General features: G+C 43.0%; 1 protein-coding gene across 1 annotated transcript; it reads left to right on the forward strand.

Annotated features, from left to right (window-relative positions):
- The first annotated feature begins 1,037 nt into the window (after positions 1-1,037).
- Positions 1,038-17,332, forward strand: mypn (myopalladin). The gene is made up of 20 exons (XM_063492235.1): positions 1,038-2,107; positions 5,272-5,447; positions 5,536-5,587; positions 5,683-6,154; positions 6,260-6,334; positions 6,418-6,559; positions 8,148-8,171; positions 8,552-8,668; positions 8,757-9,522; positions 10,191-11,264; positions 11,356-11,488; positions 12,183-12,260; positions 13,513-13,734; positions 13,819-13,968; positions 14,062-14,141; positions 14,422-14,548; positions 14,638-14,845; positions 14,925-15,090; positions 16,012-16,145; positions 16,247-17,332. The coding sequence occupies exons 1-20, from the start codon at positions 1,038-1,040 to the stop codon at positions 16,423-16,425; spliced, it is 5,445 nt and encodes a 1,814-aa protein (XP_063348305.1). The 3' UTR covers positions 16,426-17,332.
- Positions 17,333-18,839: the final 1,507 nt, after the last annotated feature.

Below are 18,839 nucleotides of genomic sequence, written 5' to 3' on the forward strand. Positions count from 1 at the left end.
AGTGTCATTAATTAGTGGAAATAGAAAATTTAATAGCTATCACTATCTAACAAAAGTCAAAAGAGAAACAGTTAATTTTCATGTTTTGGCATCTTTTGATTGAGATAGAATAAAATAAAACTTTAAACCAAGGATATATATGTCATATATACTGTTTATTAAACATGGCCAAAGTTACTGAAATAAGTAATCACCATGAGCCCAAACACTCATGCTTCCAACTGCTTTAAAAGCATTCAGTTTCAGATAGTAGCCAGAGTGCCTGAGATAACCATAAGAATATACTCCTCTCTGACGTCATACTGAGTCACTTGTAGAAAAAAAAAACCTGTCTGAAACAGAGCGTGATGAGGGGCAGCGAATCAGAAAGTTGGATTAAATAAAGAAGGTCGGGAGTGAAAATGCCTTGTTTCAAACAGAAGGTGAATTGAGGGGCTATACCGAGGCGCCTTATAAGATCAATGACGTGAAAAATCCCAAGCTACTCCATTAGTGTCCAAGAATTAAAATATGGAGGAAATGAGCCACTATAATATATGTTTGTCGCAGATTTTAATCAGGACTAGATTTGTTTGTACTTAAGGAGTTATTCTGAACTTTATATTGGCAGACAATTGAGCGCTGATTGTCAAACAGCAACTTTTCTAAATGCTTGAAGTCAGCAAATTCATGTTTTGCATTAGTTTGTCCTCAGGAGTTAGATTTCCATGCACAGCTGTTTAAAACTTTTCAATCTCAGATCACACAGGATGCGTGATCACACCACTGACTGCATTAAGATAGAAGCTGATCACGTCAAAATGTATTTGTTTGTGACATTTCACTCTGCTAACATTCACTGATTTACATTCATGTGGATCAGCTACACACAAGTGTGCAGGGTGTCTCGTTTCTTTCACATTTGTTAATGATTTATTTAAGAGGTGGGGCAGGAAATTATTCTATAAACCTGCAGAGGATCACATTAAGCCCAAAAGCCTACATGAATATTTTTACTTACATACTTTTTAATCAAATCTTGTGTTTATTTTAGCAACATGCAAGAGAACAGCATTGACCAGCCACCGTCACTGTCTCAGCTGTTAAGGGAGAGTTACCTGGCAGAAGCCAGAGCCCAGCAGCGCCACAGTGAGATGAGCCGCTCAGACGCTTCGTCCTCACGCATTCAGATCTACGGGTCACTCAAAGGCAAGGCGGAGGACACTGTTGGCCACAGTGACCCCCAGTTTCCAGACCTTTCAGCCTTCCTCAGCCAGGAGGAACTGGATAAGAGCGTGAACCTGGCCCGCCAGGCCATCGGACACGAGCCTCGTGAGGAGAGGGCAGAGGTCAAAGCCTCTGTCACGCCATCTACCCCGTCCAGCATCTCCTCACCCTCAATTTCTTCATCCACACCCAGTTCTATTCCCATCTCTAACCCCTCTAATGCTCCTTCTGCTTCCCCCTCAACTGTGCCCCTCACTCAGCCGGAAACTTTCACATCTGACAGAAAGATGCACAAAGCATCCACACGGCAGGACAATGTGATCAGGAACAGCAGGGACTTTGGTGAAGGATTCCAAGACTATAACAGGTCAGCAAGAAATGCCCCTTACGGTGTGGAGACCCAGTCCAAGAAGGAGTTCCTCAATAAGGCAGCTGACTTCATTGAGGAGCTGTCCTCTCTGTTCAAGGCCAACAGCTCCAAACGGATACGCCCGAGAGCCTGCAAAGCCCACAGGAGCAGGATCCCAAACAAGAGCCAGAACGATGGGACAGCTTATCCCCTCGTCTCTGACAACCGGGAGCGCGCAGTCATGTCCATGGAGGTGGAGAAGAAGACACTCAGCCCTCCCGTTACACACCAACCAGTTGCCCAGCTGGCTTCTGAGACAGGACATGTGGAGTTTCAGGACTGCTCGATTACTGAGGAGCACCAGTGTGACTCTGTGCTCCAGGAGACGGAGGAAGAGCCTCAAAGCTTTGCCTTAACAGAAACTCCATATCCAGCAGAGCCTGTGTGTGAACCGCCTCGCTTCATCCAGAAACTGAAAAGCAGGGAGGTTTCTGAGGGCACCAAGGTCCGGTTGGACTGCATTGTTAGAGGACTCCCTCTGCCTGAAGTCCGGTAAGATCATTAGTCATCATTAAGTTATTCTTTGTTTTGCAGGACACAGTATCTGTTTCACAATCTAAACATTTTTTTCAAATGCAGTGTTTGTAAAAGCTCAATGTGCTGTTGGTTTTCCTCAACAGAAGCATCCCAGTGGACTTTTAGCAGCACGCACAAGGGTCTAATTCAGCTGAATGATTTTGTTTGAGTAGTACATAGCATGAGAACACAAGGGATACAATGTTACTTTGTACTTCTTCTTCACTACTGTTCAGAAGCAAATATCAAACTTTCTATTCCACTGCATTTATTTTGCAGCATTAGGCTAGTGATTTGGTATTTTGACATTTTTACATAAAAATATATCTTAAGCTTTTACTGCACAATATAATGATTTTTAAAAATGTAACCATATTTAAGTATTGCAACAGACATTTTATTACAAAGGTAAAAGTTTTGGGGGGGGGGGTGTTTCTGCGGCCCTAATCCTCTTCAGCTAACCTTCATTTATATGGAGAAAGGCTACCTTCGGCTGATCCTTCTCCACAAGGGGTCATCACGGTGAAGAAAGTACACTTTAATATGTTATTTTTTAAATATATATATTTTATTTGGTATATGAAATAATGAATTAATGGTATGCCCATGCTTTTTAAACACTGCACACAGTTATACATATGCATGCTAGAGTCCAGCACCTGATAATATTAACATGTCATACATGTAATAGTATTGGCACCTATGTATGTAACAATGAAATGTCCCGATCAGCATGTATAACTCTGTATTCTTTGCTGATCAAATGCAAAAGATGAAAACGATCTTTTCCGATGTGATTTATACATTTATTTTAAAAGACATATTTTGGTTACCTGTCGTCAGAGCCTGTCTCTAAATTACAAAGTCATTTAGGTTGTAACTCTGGATGAATGACGCGGAGGTTTATTCGGAGATGCAGACAGAAGTGACATGTGATGACGGCCGACAGCTGATTCTGAACCGTATGAGTGAGCGTTTGTGTCAATTTATGTGTCGTCAGGGGAGTAAATGATAACCGCGCGAGGCATTCTTCTTTTAAGATGAGCAGTCATACAAATTATAAATCATCAAAAACTACACTGAAAATAAAAAGGCTAGAATTTAAGAACAATTTACACCTTTTACCACATTCAGTTAAAGGCCTCCTGTAACAAAAGTTTAGACATTTTTAAAGAGGCGTCATAATAATAATTGCCACATGGTGTTTTCATGGCTGTTTTGTTTGACCTGTTTTATGTGAATAGTATGTGAGCAGCTTTAACCCGCTGAGGTGTCTGACTATAGGGGGCATGGGCTTGTTAGCCCCGCTGCACATTGTTGAGCCACTACCTTATACTTGTCCAGGGAGAATGTAGCTCTCAGCCATTTTTAGACTGGGCTGGCAATGTGAGCTGCAGTCGTGTCTGATAATGGAACTGAGCTCTTGACAGAAGTGTGAAGACTTTGGTAAGATGATTTACAGTTTCTCCTGAGTGGATATTTTTGGATGTTTTGTTGTGTGTGCCCCAGTGTCTCACAGATGTACATTTCTGAAGGTCTGAGGTGTTTTTTAACAGTTTCAAGTCTACTTTCTGTGTTAACACAGAGCTCATTTAATCAAGTGTGTTTTTGTCTAACATAGCTGTTATTGTGTCTGAATTAAATGAGTCAAAATGGAGTTGTGAGGCTTATATTTTCCATCAGTTCTCAGTGGTGTGTTCTCTCTGATATGTCAGGTTGTAGCATTATGTGGATCCTGAGTCTATGTTTAGCTTTGTGCGTATGTGGTTATGTCAGCCAGTCAGAGACCCCGGGGCTCATGAGGGAATCTCCTCTCTCGTTCTGATCTTCAGAGGGAAAATATCCCAGACAGGTGCAGAAAGCAAGGGTCTTTGGCCCACAGACAAGCCACCTCCTCTGCCACTCATGCTTTCAATTTAGACTCTTACTCACTGAGAGTGACAAAGCTCGGCTCAGACAGGACACAGGCACATTCCAGCCCGTCCTGCATTCGAGAATCGGGAACATCCCTTTAGCACGGGTTTGTGTTTTCGCCCTCTGGAAATCTTCAGCTACAGCGGCTGGGGACATCAGAGCCTGCATACTGAACAGAAAAAGTGAAGCAGATAATCCATAATCTCAGCGTAATCGCTATGATATGAATTATGACTATGTGGTGACGCATTTCCAGAGAGCAACACATCAGCTCCCCATTCCTCTTCTTTTATTGGCTCGATTTTATAAAGCATCAGTGCCTCATCTCCTCAAAATAGATGTACGCTGACACAGAGGCTGCTGCATATGTTGCTGGCCAGCACGGGGAAGAAGTTAGAGGAAGAAGTTATTATAGTTTTACAATGACAAAAAAAATAGTCTGTTTCCAAGTACAGCGCCTGTCTACTCGTGCTCTAAGAAGGCTGTGCAGTACTAGTTGTGCTGGAAGAGTTTTCTGCCATTTTTTTAAGTTTTACATTTGTTAAAATACATTTTTTTGCTATTTAATAACATAAAATTTTAAACTGCAGTACTAATTATTGGCTTTAGGACTCAGACCTGGTGTAAGCTACCTTGCATCTAAGCACCTCTCTCATCAAGTCATGAACAAATTAAAAAAAAAAAAATCATAGTTGGTTGCTTTTCATTATTTTAACTCGCTGATGTTAAAGTAAATGATGCTAACTGTTTTGTGCTCCTTGTCATGACAACATCAGCAGTGAATAGAAACAGCGTTTGAAGTGGCACAGCAAGCTGCTGCTTCTTCTCTTACAGGGAAAAGGATAGGGCTTGCTCGTCAAAACATTTCCCTCCAGGCCTGCACAACTCTGCTGAATGCTACCGAGCCAGAAACACAACTAGGGAATTGCGAAAGAGGCCAGGCTGGTAGAAACAGTGTCAGCAGGTTAATGAAAAAGAAATCAAACTAAACTGGGTTTAAAACAAAAATGAACATGACTATAATGGAAACAGATGTTTTTACTTCTACTAGAAAAAAAATCAAGTTAAAGAAAAATCTGAATGAACGGAGAAACGCACCAAATTTAAAGCTCGCTGGGATTGTCCTGTAATGATTGGCTTTGTTGGCAAAAAAGAAACAAAAGAAAACTGTCACGGAGATGGAAGAAACTCACCGCTGATCAGTTTACCCTGTTTTTCTTCTATAGGTGGTTCTGTGAGGGAAAGGAGCTGGAGAACAGCCCTGACATTCAAATCATCACCAATGGTGAGCAGCACTCTCTGATTATTGCAGAGGCATTCGAGGAGGATACCGGGCGCTACTCGTGCTTTGCGTCTAACTGCTACGGTACCGACTCCACGTCAGCTGAGATCTACGTAGAAGGTGATCGCTTCTTTCCTCCTTTTTGACACCTTAATATGCCGCACTGCAACTTCTTTATTGATACACACCTTCCTGTTCAATCTCACAGGTGCCTCCTCTTCTGATTCTGATGTGGAACCGCACTTTGAACATGTAGCCCAGTGAGTTCCTGCCCCATTGTCATTATCGTCACCCACCAACAAGAGTTATCAACACTAAACGAAACAAACACTTCTTTCTTTTGTGATTTTTAAAGGCTGCAGAGAAACCAACCAAAGTCATCCCCATCTTTACATTCATCTTTAAACGAAACCTTCCCTCCAGAGGAGGAGGAGGAGAGTGTGTCATCCCAGCCTGCAGCGGTCCCCGAGGAACAACCAGAGGAGCAGCTCTCGCCTCCAGTGGCTGCTCAAACAGCATCTGAACCTCTTCTACCAATCCAGACATCTGCTGCTATACTTCCAGTCTCAGAGTTATCAGAAGAATCTGTGGCATCAGCACCACATCCTGCTCAGGAGGAAACATCTGTGCTGTCTGTGCAGGTGTTTCCTGTTTCAACAGGTGATTCAGAACTTACAGAAGGCCAAGGGGTGTCAGCATCTGTCCCAGTCGTATCTACTCCACAGCTGCAACACACGACTTCAACAACAGCTACGTCACAGCCTTTAAACTCAGTATCATCTGTAGTGCCTGTCCTGTCACCTCCAGCACAAACACCCCAGCCTGAGGTAGAATACCTCAAAGGTTTTCCTTTCACTACATATTCTTTATTTTAGTTTAAGTTTATATAATTTGATCCATGAATCCTTTTTTGGACTTTTTTTCATCTTCAGAGTCCAACTCCTGACCACAGCTCTCCACAAGGATTAAACGGGCAACCCATTATGTCTGCCCCTGTCTTCACGAAGGTAACATTTCTCTCAGAACGAGGCTGCTCTGTATAATACTGCTTTTTAAGTGACTTAACTTGAAGCTGGTTTTGTCCCATCAGAGCCTACAGGACCTCATTGCATCAGAAGGCCAGCTGGTGGTGCTAGAGTGTCGTGTGAAAGGGGTGCCGTCACCTCGAGTGGACTGGTACAGAGAAGGAAAAATCATGGAGGACTCGCCTGATTTCAGGATCCTGCAGAAAAGTAAGCTCTGTTGTTGCCCCTTTGCTATCATACTGAATGGACAGTATCAAATGTAACTTGTTTTTCCTTTGTGCAGCATTAAACAAAAAAAAAAATCATAAGTAAGTTGAATTTACAGTACTTTGCAAAAAGTCTCAAGTTTCTCCATATTTCTTTAGATTTTTCTGGGAAAATGGGAAATAGATACAGTGATTTACTGAAACATGCAAATATATATGGAAACAAACTATGTAAAGAAAAACAGAGGGGTCACTTTTTGTTCTGCTCTGTGTCAAGATGATCCCACAATATTCAGTTTGAGGCTCTGGGGAGGCCGATCCATGACTGATTTTCTAGCCAGGTGTGTTTTTACTACATTGGCAGTGTGTTTAGGATTTTTGTCATGCTGAAAAATGAAGCCGGTGCATATCAGAGGATTTCCAGAAGATTGCAGGGTGCATCAGGCTCTGTCGGTGCTTTTTAGCATTTGTAGTTTCATCAGTTTTGACAGGCTCTCCAACACCACTGACTGAAATACAGCTGCAAATCATGACAAAGCCTCAGCCGTGTTTTACAGATGGCTGTAAAACTTCAAGATGTCCTCCACATAATTTGGCAAAGATTTGACTTTCAAATTTGGATCCATCACTCCATAATACCCGTTGTCACAAATTTTCACACCAGTTCTTGTGTAATCTGGCATACCTCAGCCTGTTTCCCTTCCTTGAAAATGGATTCTTGGTAATAGATGGATCAAGAGCCAAATGTATTTCTCAGGTCTTATATCAGGTCTTTGCTGGACTTTCTGACTTTCCCATCCCATTCAGGAGCTTTAGATAGTTGTGGGGGGTTTTTTTCAATTCTTTTGTCCTCTACATGTCTAGGTTCCTCAAATTTTCAAGAACATAATGCATACAATGCCAAATCATTTCACGTTTTCGACTTCTAGCGCTTTGGAAATGACTTTGTTGGTTTTTGGACAGGCTGCTAGTAACAAGAAGTGCTTAAAAATGCAATTTAAAATTGATTACTTGCTAAGTTATCTGGTTTGTGTAGACACAAAACTGGTTCATCCCTTGAGTTGGGTACCTTTTTATGCTTGAATGATTCACAGGTCAGCTAAAATGACTTTACAAACCTAAAAAACAGTTTTGACTTTTTCTGAAAACAGTCAGGTACAAGGACTGGACTGAAAATGAATGAATACGTAGCCAATCTCCAAAGAAAAATTTTGAAATACCTTCAGAAAGCCTGGAGAAGTATTGCTTAAGATTGCTTACAAGAATATTACAAGAATGTCTGCCTCTTTAGAAGCAAAATATAAAGAAATGAGGGGTGAGTCAAGACATTTGCACAGTACTGTATTAAAAAATTGTCCAAGGGTTAATTTTATAAGCTCCAGGTCCTAAATCTTTATATTGCATGAACAGATTTTAAAGCTCAGATTGTGTATACGTGTATACATCTCTGTATGTGGAATTCGCCAGCATGAGTATTTAAATATTTTGGAAATGATTGCTAATAATGAGTCTCCAAAAAATTCATTAACAATAACATGAGCTTCTCCCCCTTGGTTTCATAATGATTTTGATACTTGCTTCTATTTCAGAGCCCAGATCTCCAGCTGAATCAGGTACATATTTCATTCAGTCTGTCAAAAATACAAGTGTTGACTGCACCATAGCAGCTGCCTGCCTGTATACGATGCTGCAGTGTGTACATATTCCTCTGTTGAAGTGTTTATAGTCCTTGGCTCAAGCTCCTGCTCTTCCCCTGTACATAAGCCAGGGCTGCTTTTCCTTGAATCTGGACCATATAAGGTAGCCTCCCATCCTGTGTCAAATCACCGTTGCAGATCACTTCAAACAGCCTTAGCTGCACGTAGATTCTCACTGCTGAAACAAGAGTCATGTATCTTTCTTTTCTGCACTTAAACACTTTGAGAAATCGCTGGGGTGCAGCTATAGAATATCCGACTTGATTGCATGCCACGTTTTTTCTCTTTACCTCTAGAGGAAATATGCACTTTGGTCATTGCTGAGGTCTTTCCTGAAGATTCGGGGGTGTTCACATGTACAGCAAACAACAAGTATGGAACCGTGTCTAGCAGTGCTGCACTCAGGGTCAAAGGTAACACCTCTCTTTGGCTTTAAAGGTCAACAGCTTTCACATTTCTATCCTTATTGAAATTTCTGTATGTGTTGCTGGTTGTCCTCAGGCAATGGCAGCAACAGCAACCATGTGAGGTCTTCAAGCAGTTTAATAGTGGAGCCTAGTCAAGTGCAAGAACTTTCCCCATCAGCTCCCGCTGTAAAGCCTCAACCAGAGGTTGTTATAACCAGCAGCATTAAGCCGCACTCCAGCACCATTCGTCTTGACCCACTCGTCTCTAGCACCTTACGCCTGGACCCCTTAAACACTAGCAGCCTTCGTCTAGACCCTCACAACTCTAGCATGTTGCGTCCAGACCCCCTCCGCACCAGCCTGCCCAATCTGGAGCCCTCCAGCCTGAGCAGCAGCTCCTGCTTGAACTCTCACAGCACCAGCACCCCAAATTTAGATCCTCTCTCACACAAGGACCTTCTAGGATCCAGTGGAGCACATGGTGCCAGAAAAATTTTCTCATATCCGAAATCCTTTACTTCTCCATCTGCAGCTGAGACTTCAGCACAGCAGGAGTTGTCCAGATGTTCAGTGACATCTCCTGACATCAGTTCCAAAGTTAAGGGGACCCCAGCCCATCAGAACGGGAGCCCTGTTGTGGTTCCCTTGCCTGATCCTCCACCCAACTCCTGCCTAAAGACAGGCAACCTTACAAACCACAAAGACTCACGAACCAACTCCAGAGCAGGCCGACGTGTGCACTTCAAACTGCCTGAGGATGACGAGGATGAACAAAGTGACACATCTAGTCCCTTTGATGAAGACATCACTGAGGCATCAGTCGGCAAAGAACCACCACCAGTGCTGGCTAAACCTAAACTGTGAGTAGAGCAAAAAGAAAGCAACAACACATTGCTGAATTTTGAAAAAGTGCGTTGTTGGCAACAGTACAACATGATGAAAAAAAACCATGCGCTCAGATGGAGATTTTGTACATGATTTACCCAAATTCGGTCAAACTTTGAAGTCTGTGTTTGATGGGCTGTATTATGAAAAAAGCAAATGAAGAGGTGGGTGGTTCCTCCTCCACTCGCTCAGATAGCAGCTCTAATCATTTCAGTTCATAAATGAATGCATGCGGACTTCAAATGTGGACCTTCAGACTTTCTAAGACAAAGGATGGCGTTTTCTATTTGTAAGTTTGCTTCTGTGCATTTATGTTGATCGGTTACTTCTAATAATGCTGTAAATCACATCCTGTTCTATGATTTAGCTTTTCTTTTTCTTCACAGGCTAAAACACAGATAAACATAACAAATAATTTATTGTGAGCCAATTTGCAGTCATTTCATGGTTACAAAAGAGGCAAACATTTTGTTTTCACTGAAAGCTCAGTGTATCTAAAGCTCGGTCTGTGTTGTTTATGGGCTGCTTGTTGGTAGTCCATAAAAGGGCAGAGTATTCTGCTGGATGCTGGATGCACTGAGCCTCTCTCGTCTTCACCATGTATAGTTTTGGTTCTTTGATTTTGTGTCTGCTTGATCAACAGGGACCCAGCTCAGCTCCAGATCCTGCACAACCAGGTCCTCATGGAGCAGCAGCAGGAGACTGAACCACAAACGCAAACCCCCATCCAGCCTCAGTCTCACCCACCGTACCAGATCCAAATCCAGCCCGGAGTCCAGACCTCCCCTGAAGCTCCACTGTGGTCTCCAAGAATACCGCACGTGCCGCCTTTACATACTACAACAGCCCTTCAGCAAACCCCCCACTCAGCACCTCCAGTGACCACCACCCCATATGCTCCAGGATCAACATCTGCTGCAGCACTCAACACCACCTTTTCACCTGTTCTTAACACTTCCCAAGCTTCCCTTTTGAGCTCTCCTCCTTCACTTCCTCATCATATGAAATCCTCACTGGTGACCTCCCCTCCACCTGCCCCACAGCTAAGCTCCGCCCCTTCTCTCAGTACAGCACCTGTAACCCAGATGAACACCATCCATGCCTCCCATATTAACCTGTCCCCTGCATCTTTTGCCAAAACTGCACCCACAGCCCAGTTTTACTCTCCGCCTGCACCAAAGCTCAACACGGTCTCTACAGATTCAACCCCAGCCTTGCAGCAGATCACGTCCCCGGCTCCTCTTCTAAGAAGCACCCACGCCTCCCTCATGAATCTCACACCTACCTCCCACTCCTTCAACTACGTCCGACCTAAAGAGTTTGTAGCCGCTCAGACCCTCTCACCGGTCAGGAGTCCTTCCCCAACAGAGTCACCAGTACCACTATTACACGAGCTGGCTGCTGAGCTCAACTCCTCCGCGGCTAGCTCCCCTACTCTCCTCCCACCCCTCTCCCCATCACCCAGGATTTTCCCCACAAGGGTGCTCAAGTCTCCCACCAGCCCACCGTCTCTCGTATCCTCGCCTACACCGGGGTCAGTGCATAGCTTGTTCGCCCTAAGAGCCCAGTCACCCCCTCAGGCTTCTTCTCCCACCTCCAGCAGCTCCACCCCGAGTCCCATCCAAAACCCTGTCGCCTTCCTCAGCTCCGTCCTGCCATCCCTGACCCCAAGCCAGCCCACCAACTCAATGGGCCTGCCCAAGGGAGCTCCGTTAGGGTATGCCGTGTCTGACAAACGACTGCTAATGCGAATGTGAACTGTCACACGTTCTGCCATGTGTTCTGTTTTTTGCCCTCTGTTTACTCAGGCTTCAAAAGAAGGCACTGAAGATCCGCCCTCCGTCAGCTGAAGCCATCCGCGAGAGCAGAGAAATTATCCTCCTCGACATCGAGAAGAAGCTTCGAGTTAAAGACGACACTCCACATTTTGTACATCAGCAGGTACTAGGTGGTCTCTGTGGCTTGACTGCCTATTTTGTACTGATGAAGTGGTGAAGAAAATAGAACGGCGCATCAACAAAAAGATTTTTCTTAGCCCAACGGGTGAATCCGGTGTTTCTCTCGCCTCCACTGGATCCCCGCTCATCGGTTTAAAATATTAGTATGTGATCAATAATTGCAATAGAGTTTTTAATACTTTTAAAGATCATATTTTATCGAGTATTAACCAGTGACTGTGCTGCATTCTCACATCTCCATCAACAAAAACGTTTTGTTGATGGGGACTTTTATACTTAACCTCATTTCCAAAAAAACAACAATTGTGATGCAAATGTAGCTAATCCGCTGATCATTAAACCCTTTATTTAAGACGACACATCAAATGTTTAAACTTTAAAATACTGTTATATATCGTCCCTTTTTAAATGAAATAAAGGGTTTACATGATTTTCGAAGCATTACATTGTGTTTTTATTTTTGCACAGCATTCCAGTGTTTTTGGAAATGATGAATACAGAGCAGTGCAATCATTGCCGCCCCCAGTCATTAACTGTCATTCATCTTCTGGTGTCAGTGTAGCCTAACAACCTCTGCATGCTAATAATAACAGCTTGTGCGTTATTCCATCACTCTGTGTTTGTATGTAGGGTTTGTGCGTCTTTGGTGTTCTTCATCCATCCCTGTCCTTTCATAGAAGCTGAGTAATGAGGGGAAAACAGCGAGCAGGCCCCTTGGACCAAACATTGCCGCTACTGTCATTAACTATGATGAGGTACACGGACCCGACCCAAGCACTGCTTTGCTCGAGGCTGTATGGGTTATACTTCTGTTTCAGACTGAGATCACACAACTTAGGATACTGTCATCTACAGGGGTGCACATAAGTGGTCCGCAGGTGCGCATTCGCTGTCAAAATAAAAGACGCGCACCAGATAAGAAGTTGCAATGCGCGTTTGCGTACATAAGATTTTCTGAAGGAGGACAGACATTTGTTTAGAACTCTTAAAGATGTCGAAGAAGCAAGCTCCTTCAAGCAATTACTTTGGTGTTCCTTCACCTCCAAAGAAATGTCAGAAGGAGTCCGAACCGCAAAAGAAGCGCGTATTCTCGGAAAAGTGGTTGCAGGAGGTGAGCTGGCTTCAAACAAATGATGAACGCACAGAGATGTGGTGCAGAATATGCCGTGAAAATTCCACTCTAGCGGACAAAAACAGTGCCTTTTATATGTAAGCAAACGCGCGTTGCAACTTCTTATCTGGTGCGCATCTTTTAATTTGACAGCGCATGCGCACCTGCGGACCACTTATGTGCACCCCTGGTCATCTACTTATCTAGTTTCCTTAATATCTCTAATCCAGCATTCACGCTTATGTTAACTAATACAGACCATAACCTGCACGAATGATGATAATAATAATAATAATAATAATAATAATAATAATAATAATAATAATAATAAAAATCGAATTAAAGGGGTTCAAATTCAAAAAGATTCAAAATATTGTTTTCCTATATTGGAAAACTATATTTTGCGGCCTTTTCTTCATGAGTTCAAAAAAAATTTCCTTCCTCTCAGTGTTTCTTCAGTAACACTTTTACTTTTAAAAACATACATATTACCATGAAATTTCACACAGCTCATCTTCCTCTGTTCTCTGTTTTACCCTCAGTTTTTGTGATTAGCTTAGATAAGCCTTTTTATTTAGCTTAGGTGTTTTTTGGGGGTTTTTTTCAACCTATCAGCAGTGGTACTCCCAGATGCTACTGTGTGGTCTTTCAACAACTGGTTTAAAGTCTGCATCTTTTTTTATTATGAGGTTTGAGTTTTGAGATGCACGTTGTCTCATGTTGCCGATTACTGCAAACCTCTCTTATCTCCCTGAGTTGTGGTTTCTGTGTATCAGGTGTGCATGTTACTGTAGCCATTTATTGTCAGGCCAGTCTGTGTGAGCAAACGGGGGACACAGTCCATGCAGCAGTATGACTGTTGTAACTATATTTATGTCGTGCTTCTCCTCCACTAGGAGTATAAAGTGTCCAGTTTTGAGCAAAGGTTAATGAGCGAGATCGAGTTCCGCCTGGAGAGGACGCCGGTGGAGGAGTCAGACGACGAGGTGCAGCACGATGACGTTCCCACGGGAAAATGCATTGCACCCATATTTGATAAGAAACTAAAGAACTTCAGGGCTATGGAGGGAGTGCCTGTAACTTTCTCATGTAAAGTAGTGGGAATCCCGCCACCAAAGGTGAGAGGTCAACAGCTAGGCTATGCAAAAACATCTCTGACTTTGACCTCAGATTTTGTCATTCACACCTGTGGCTCTCATCAGGTTTACTGGTTTAAGGATGGCAAGCAGATCCTGAAGAAGAATGTCCATTGCAAGAAGATAAGAGAGGGGGACGGGACCTGTGCTTTACACATAGAATCCACGACCAGTGACGATGATGGAAACTACACCATAATGGTAGCCAATCCACAGGTGAAACTTCTGACTTATATCCTCTTCATGTTATCAGCACCTTGTTCAAGCTGCTCAAGCTGAGCTGTGATTTGATATTTCGCTGATCACCAGGGGCGAATCAGCTGCTCAGGTCATTTAATAGTCCAAACGGGACCTCCCCGAAACCGAATGACACCCATTCATGCTCAGAGGTGAGTGTGCAGGGTGAACAGGCAAATATTGATTATCCTCCCTGATAGTAATATTGGTTTGGTAGCACTTTATATCTGTAGATCTAAGTCCTTCTGTTTAGCATTTGAAAGGAACATATAAACTCTATTTTTCAGAAATATTCCTATAAAACTAAACGTAGTGTTATTGATATTCTGGGATCTTGTGCAGCTATCTATTCTTAGTGGCCATTTACAAAACCAAGTGGATTCGTGTGTGTGTGTTTCCTATAACATGCTTTGATCGCCTCCACGTTTTCAGGGTGCGAAACCGCATACAGGAAGTTGAAGGTGAACAAAGTCAGGGGCGCTTTTTTCAACCTCACTTCCTCCAGGCTCCAGGGGACATGATGGCTCATGAGGGAAGACTGTGCAGACTAGACTGTAAGGTAGGCAGGAGGTCCCCGTGTGCCACTGAAACCAGAAGGAATATTGAGCATCTTGCCTCCCCACACTGTAACACGTTTCTGTTCTCCAGGTGAGCGGCCTACCCAACCCTGAGCTCATGTGGCTGGTCAACGGGAGGCCCGTTTATCCAGACCTTTACCACAAGATGCTGGTGAGAGAGAACGGCGTCCATTCCCTGGTCATTGACCCTCTCACTCAGAAAGATGCCGGCACATACACCTGCATTGCAAGCAATAAAGCAGGACAGAGCTCCTTCAGTCTGGAGCTGCAGGTTGTGGGTAAGGACCGAATACGATTGGGACTTTTGCTTTTTGACAATCCCAATGTGGACATTTCAATTATGCATATTCATTTTAGAAAAGGAAAGGAAGCACCCACCACAGTTTGTGGAGAAGCTGCAGAACATGGGGATTCCTGAGGGAGCTCCAGTAAGGCTGGAATGTCGCGTTGTGGGTATGCCTCCTCCGGTCATCTTCTGGAAAAAAGACAACGAGACTATTCCCAGAACTAAAGACCGAATCAGGTTAGTAAGAACTCTGACTCCCTCAGACACGGTTTCAGAGCCATGCCTTGATTAGAAATGAATTTAGATGTCTGGAGTCTTGATCTCCTCCATACCTGCTTCATGCCCTGGAGGTCGGGGCAGTGGCCCCCCACACCCTCTAGCAGATCATTACATGAAGGAACCTTTTAAAAACAAGCGCGTTCATGCTCACAGGTGTACACACGGGTGATCACACACACAAATTACACCCTTTTTGGCTCCTACCTCAAAGCACACTGTGCGCTGTCGATCTCACGTGCTGCACAATAATGTTTAATATTTAGTATTTACTGTCATATTCTCATATATCATTGTGATCTTGTTTATTACTCTCGTTTTCTTCTGCTTGCTTTCTTTTTTCTTTCTCAACAGGTGATCCAGGTGATCGATATATGTATTTTTTGTCTGCTTATTCTGTTGGTTTTTGTTTTTTGCCCTTTTTCCCCGTCCCTCTTCTCAGGTTTTTTTCTTTCCCTCTTTCTTTCTCCACATTCTCTCCTCCAGTCAAGTCTGTCCCGTATTCAGCAAGTGAAAATAAAATAAACAATAAAAAGTTGAATCAAATGGACCATTACGGCAAGGCTGGGATGGTCCATTTGGTAAAGTAAATCCGTTGGGCATCTTTCTTCGCCTTTAGACAATAATTCTGATGGCAAAAGAACCAAACGGGACAGGTTTAAAAAAAAAAAAAAAGAAAAAAGAAAAGAAAGAAATGAATTTAGAAACCTGAGCGGTTAAATTTGGCAACTTTAATTCAGATGTTATACCCGCTTTCCTCTTCTCCTCCTCTCTTAATTTCCTGTCTGTATGTCCAATAAAAAGACACGGCCAAAATCCATATAACAAATTTTAAACTCTTTTGAAATTGAATCAAATTTCTCTATCATCTCTCTACCTCAGCATGACCCAGGACGCCACAGGATATGTGTGTCTCCTTATCCAGCCGACAACAAAAGACGATGCAGGCTGGTACACAGTGTCAGCAAAAAACGAGGCTGGAGTCATTTCATGCACCTGCAGACTTGATATATATGGTAAATATTCTGTACAGCTGAGTAGCTATCACTTTTATTAAGAAATCCACGGCATTTTTGGGTACGTCACTCTGTGTAGTAATGCTAGCTACCACCTTTAGCACAGTGGCATCAGAGCATCCCCGCACCCATGAAGAAAACTCCACGAACAGGAAGTCGATACGCGGCTCTGACAGGCCAGGGGCTCGACATCAAGTCAGTGTTCCCCACGTCGGACACCAGCCCCATCCTGTTCGCCAGCTCCCCACCGGAGGCCACACTGGAGAGCGAAGAACTGTGAGAGCTGGCGCAGGGGGAGGGACCCTCCAAACAGATACTGCGACCTCTCTGAGACCAAAACAGCAGAGGGCTCGGAGGAGAGCGATTACCTGAGCAGATTTTGTGTGATGCATTTGAAGTGACGGATTCAGATTAGGACGGCAGAGATTTATTGTGTTAAAGATGCAGCACTGATAGCGGGGGTTTGTCACCATTCCTATTTACTCAAGTTATACAACGAGTGTTTCACCTACAGAAAAAAATAACAGATTTGCAAAGTCTTAGCTGATGAGCCATCAGTGGAGTTCAGTTTCATGCGTGAAGTTTTTGAATGAATCTGATTTATTGTCAACATCATACTTGGCTATGATGGCGAGGTTGCTGAAGATCCGTTCTTAATTGTTTGTCCTGTACTCAAGAGTGGTCCTGGCACCATGTATTTGTACTGCAAATCACATATATACCTGTATTGGTAGCAATAGTTTCTTTAAGACTTTACATAGAAAGTAGTTTGTATGTTTTTATTTATAGTATATATTAGACGTTTGAATGTGCCATTTAGATCGGTGTATTTAAATGGCTCTAGGAGGGTGGGGTTCTTCCTTGAGGTTCATCACATTTTGCATCACGTTTTTCATGTGCATGTTTGCCTACGGCTGATGAAGACTACGAAATAACTAAAGAAACACGCAGGCTCTTCTCATAGTCGTTATACAGCCATGTTCAGCGCTCACCGGTGGCTTGATTTCAGGTGAGATAATCGATCTGCTTAAAAGTAAACTAAAGTTCAAGAAGGCTTTAACAGAGGAATGAGTCTGAAAACGGCTGAAAATGAGTCACTGACAGTCATATACAACAAAATCAGGCATTACTACTGAGCATTCAAGTAAAAAAAAAAAGACTGCAAGCACACATTCAGCTAACGTAAAATTGCACATTGTAAAATAGTTTTCTCCTTCTCAGAATAAAGTTATATTTATTCAAATGGGTGACGTGTCTGCTTTGCTGCAACAGCTTCAACAGCACCTAAAAAACATCTTCTCCATTTCCTTCTCGGGTCTGTTTGATTGCAGTTCATTTAAATATTTTCATCTAAGAGGGCTTTAAAATCCACTTTTATTTTTTTTGCTTTCACGATTATGAGCCTGTTTTGACTCTGCTCTAATTGGAGCCCTATTAGCTTAAACTGATGCCAAATACAAGGCAAATGGGAAAGCTCAGAAGCCAATTAAGCATTGCTAATCAGTCCAATTACAGAGGATGAGAGTTCAAACAGGCATAAAATTATGTTCACCTTACGTGACCCAATTATACTCGCTGCCTCATCTGACCAGCTGCCAGGCCTACTTGTTAACTGGGTGCTGTGTGTGGGTGGGTGTTGTAAAGCAGTAAACAATCAAATGTTTTTGTGTGTTTTTTTTGTTTTAGATTTTTTTAAGCTGCATTTGTTACACTTACAGCTCATTTTGTGATGAATATTGCCGTGATGTTTTTTAAAATACGTTAAACCTTATAACTGTAACATCAGTGTGCCGAACACAGTTTTGTAAGTAACTGTCACAAAATACATTTGATAAGCGCTCACATATGTTTGAGGAGAAGTTTAGCACACAAAGCATTTCCTCTGAAAGTAAGTGTGATTCTATTTAAGCTGCTTGTTTAAGGTAAGGTGGATCCTGATGATAATGAGATTTATTAACTCAATGTAGATTAAACCTGGTCTTACACTTTCGCTTGCACTAAAGCATACGCTTTCTTCCCTAATCTCTATTTCTCCATGAGGAGATCTGGATTTTTGAGGGTGCATGATTCTCTCAGAGCAAACCAATCACTCCTCAGACGTGACATATGGCTTTTGACAGAGGGGCATGGCTGAGCCATCGGTGCTCCGACAAGCCAATCGTATGAGGGGTTGCAAAAAAAGAAAAGGGTGGAAGGCACGTAAGGGCAGGGCAACGTTGAGACGAGCCCCTCAGACAAGACAAGCAGCAGCTGGCAAACTGCATCAATCTGTAATCAATTAACCAACTGGTAGATGGGATTACATGCCTAACTGCACAGCTAACCAGTCCATCCCAAAATGACCAGACAGCATCAGCTTGTGTGCTTGACCCAATACCAGAGACGGGCATTATGCTCGGGCTCTGACAGTGATTAATCATTCATAACCTGCCTCTACACCCAAGCTTTGAGTCTGTCAATACACAGTGGCAGGAGCTGCATGTCCTTCCTGACAGAGAATGACAACAGGAAAAAAACTCAACAAAACACAGCAACAGCAGCAGTTAAAGAAAAAGAGTTATCATGTAAAAGAGCTGAATTATAAACAAAAGTGCTGAATTCAATGTTTGAATCAAACGCATGAGTCCCTTTTTTTAAGAATACAATCTTATTATGTAAATTAGAGGTGTTAAACATAAGGCCCAGGGGCCAGAA

This window comes from Pelmatolapia mariae, linkage group LG13, assembly GCF_036321145.2.
Source record: "Pelmatolapia mariae isolate MD_Pm_ZW linkage group LG13, Pm_UMD_F_2, whole genome shotgun sequence".
Classification (NCBI taxonomy): domain Eukaryota; kingdom Metazoa; phylum Chordata; class Actinopteri; order Cichliformes; family Cichlidae; genus Pelmatolapia; species Pelmatolapia mariae.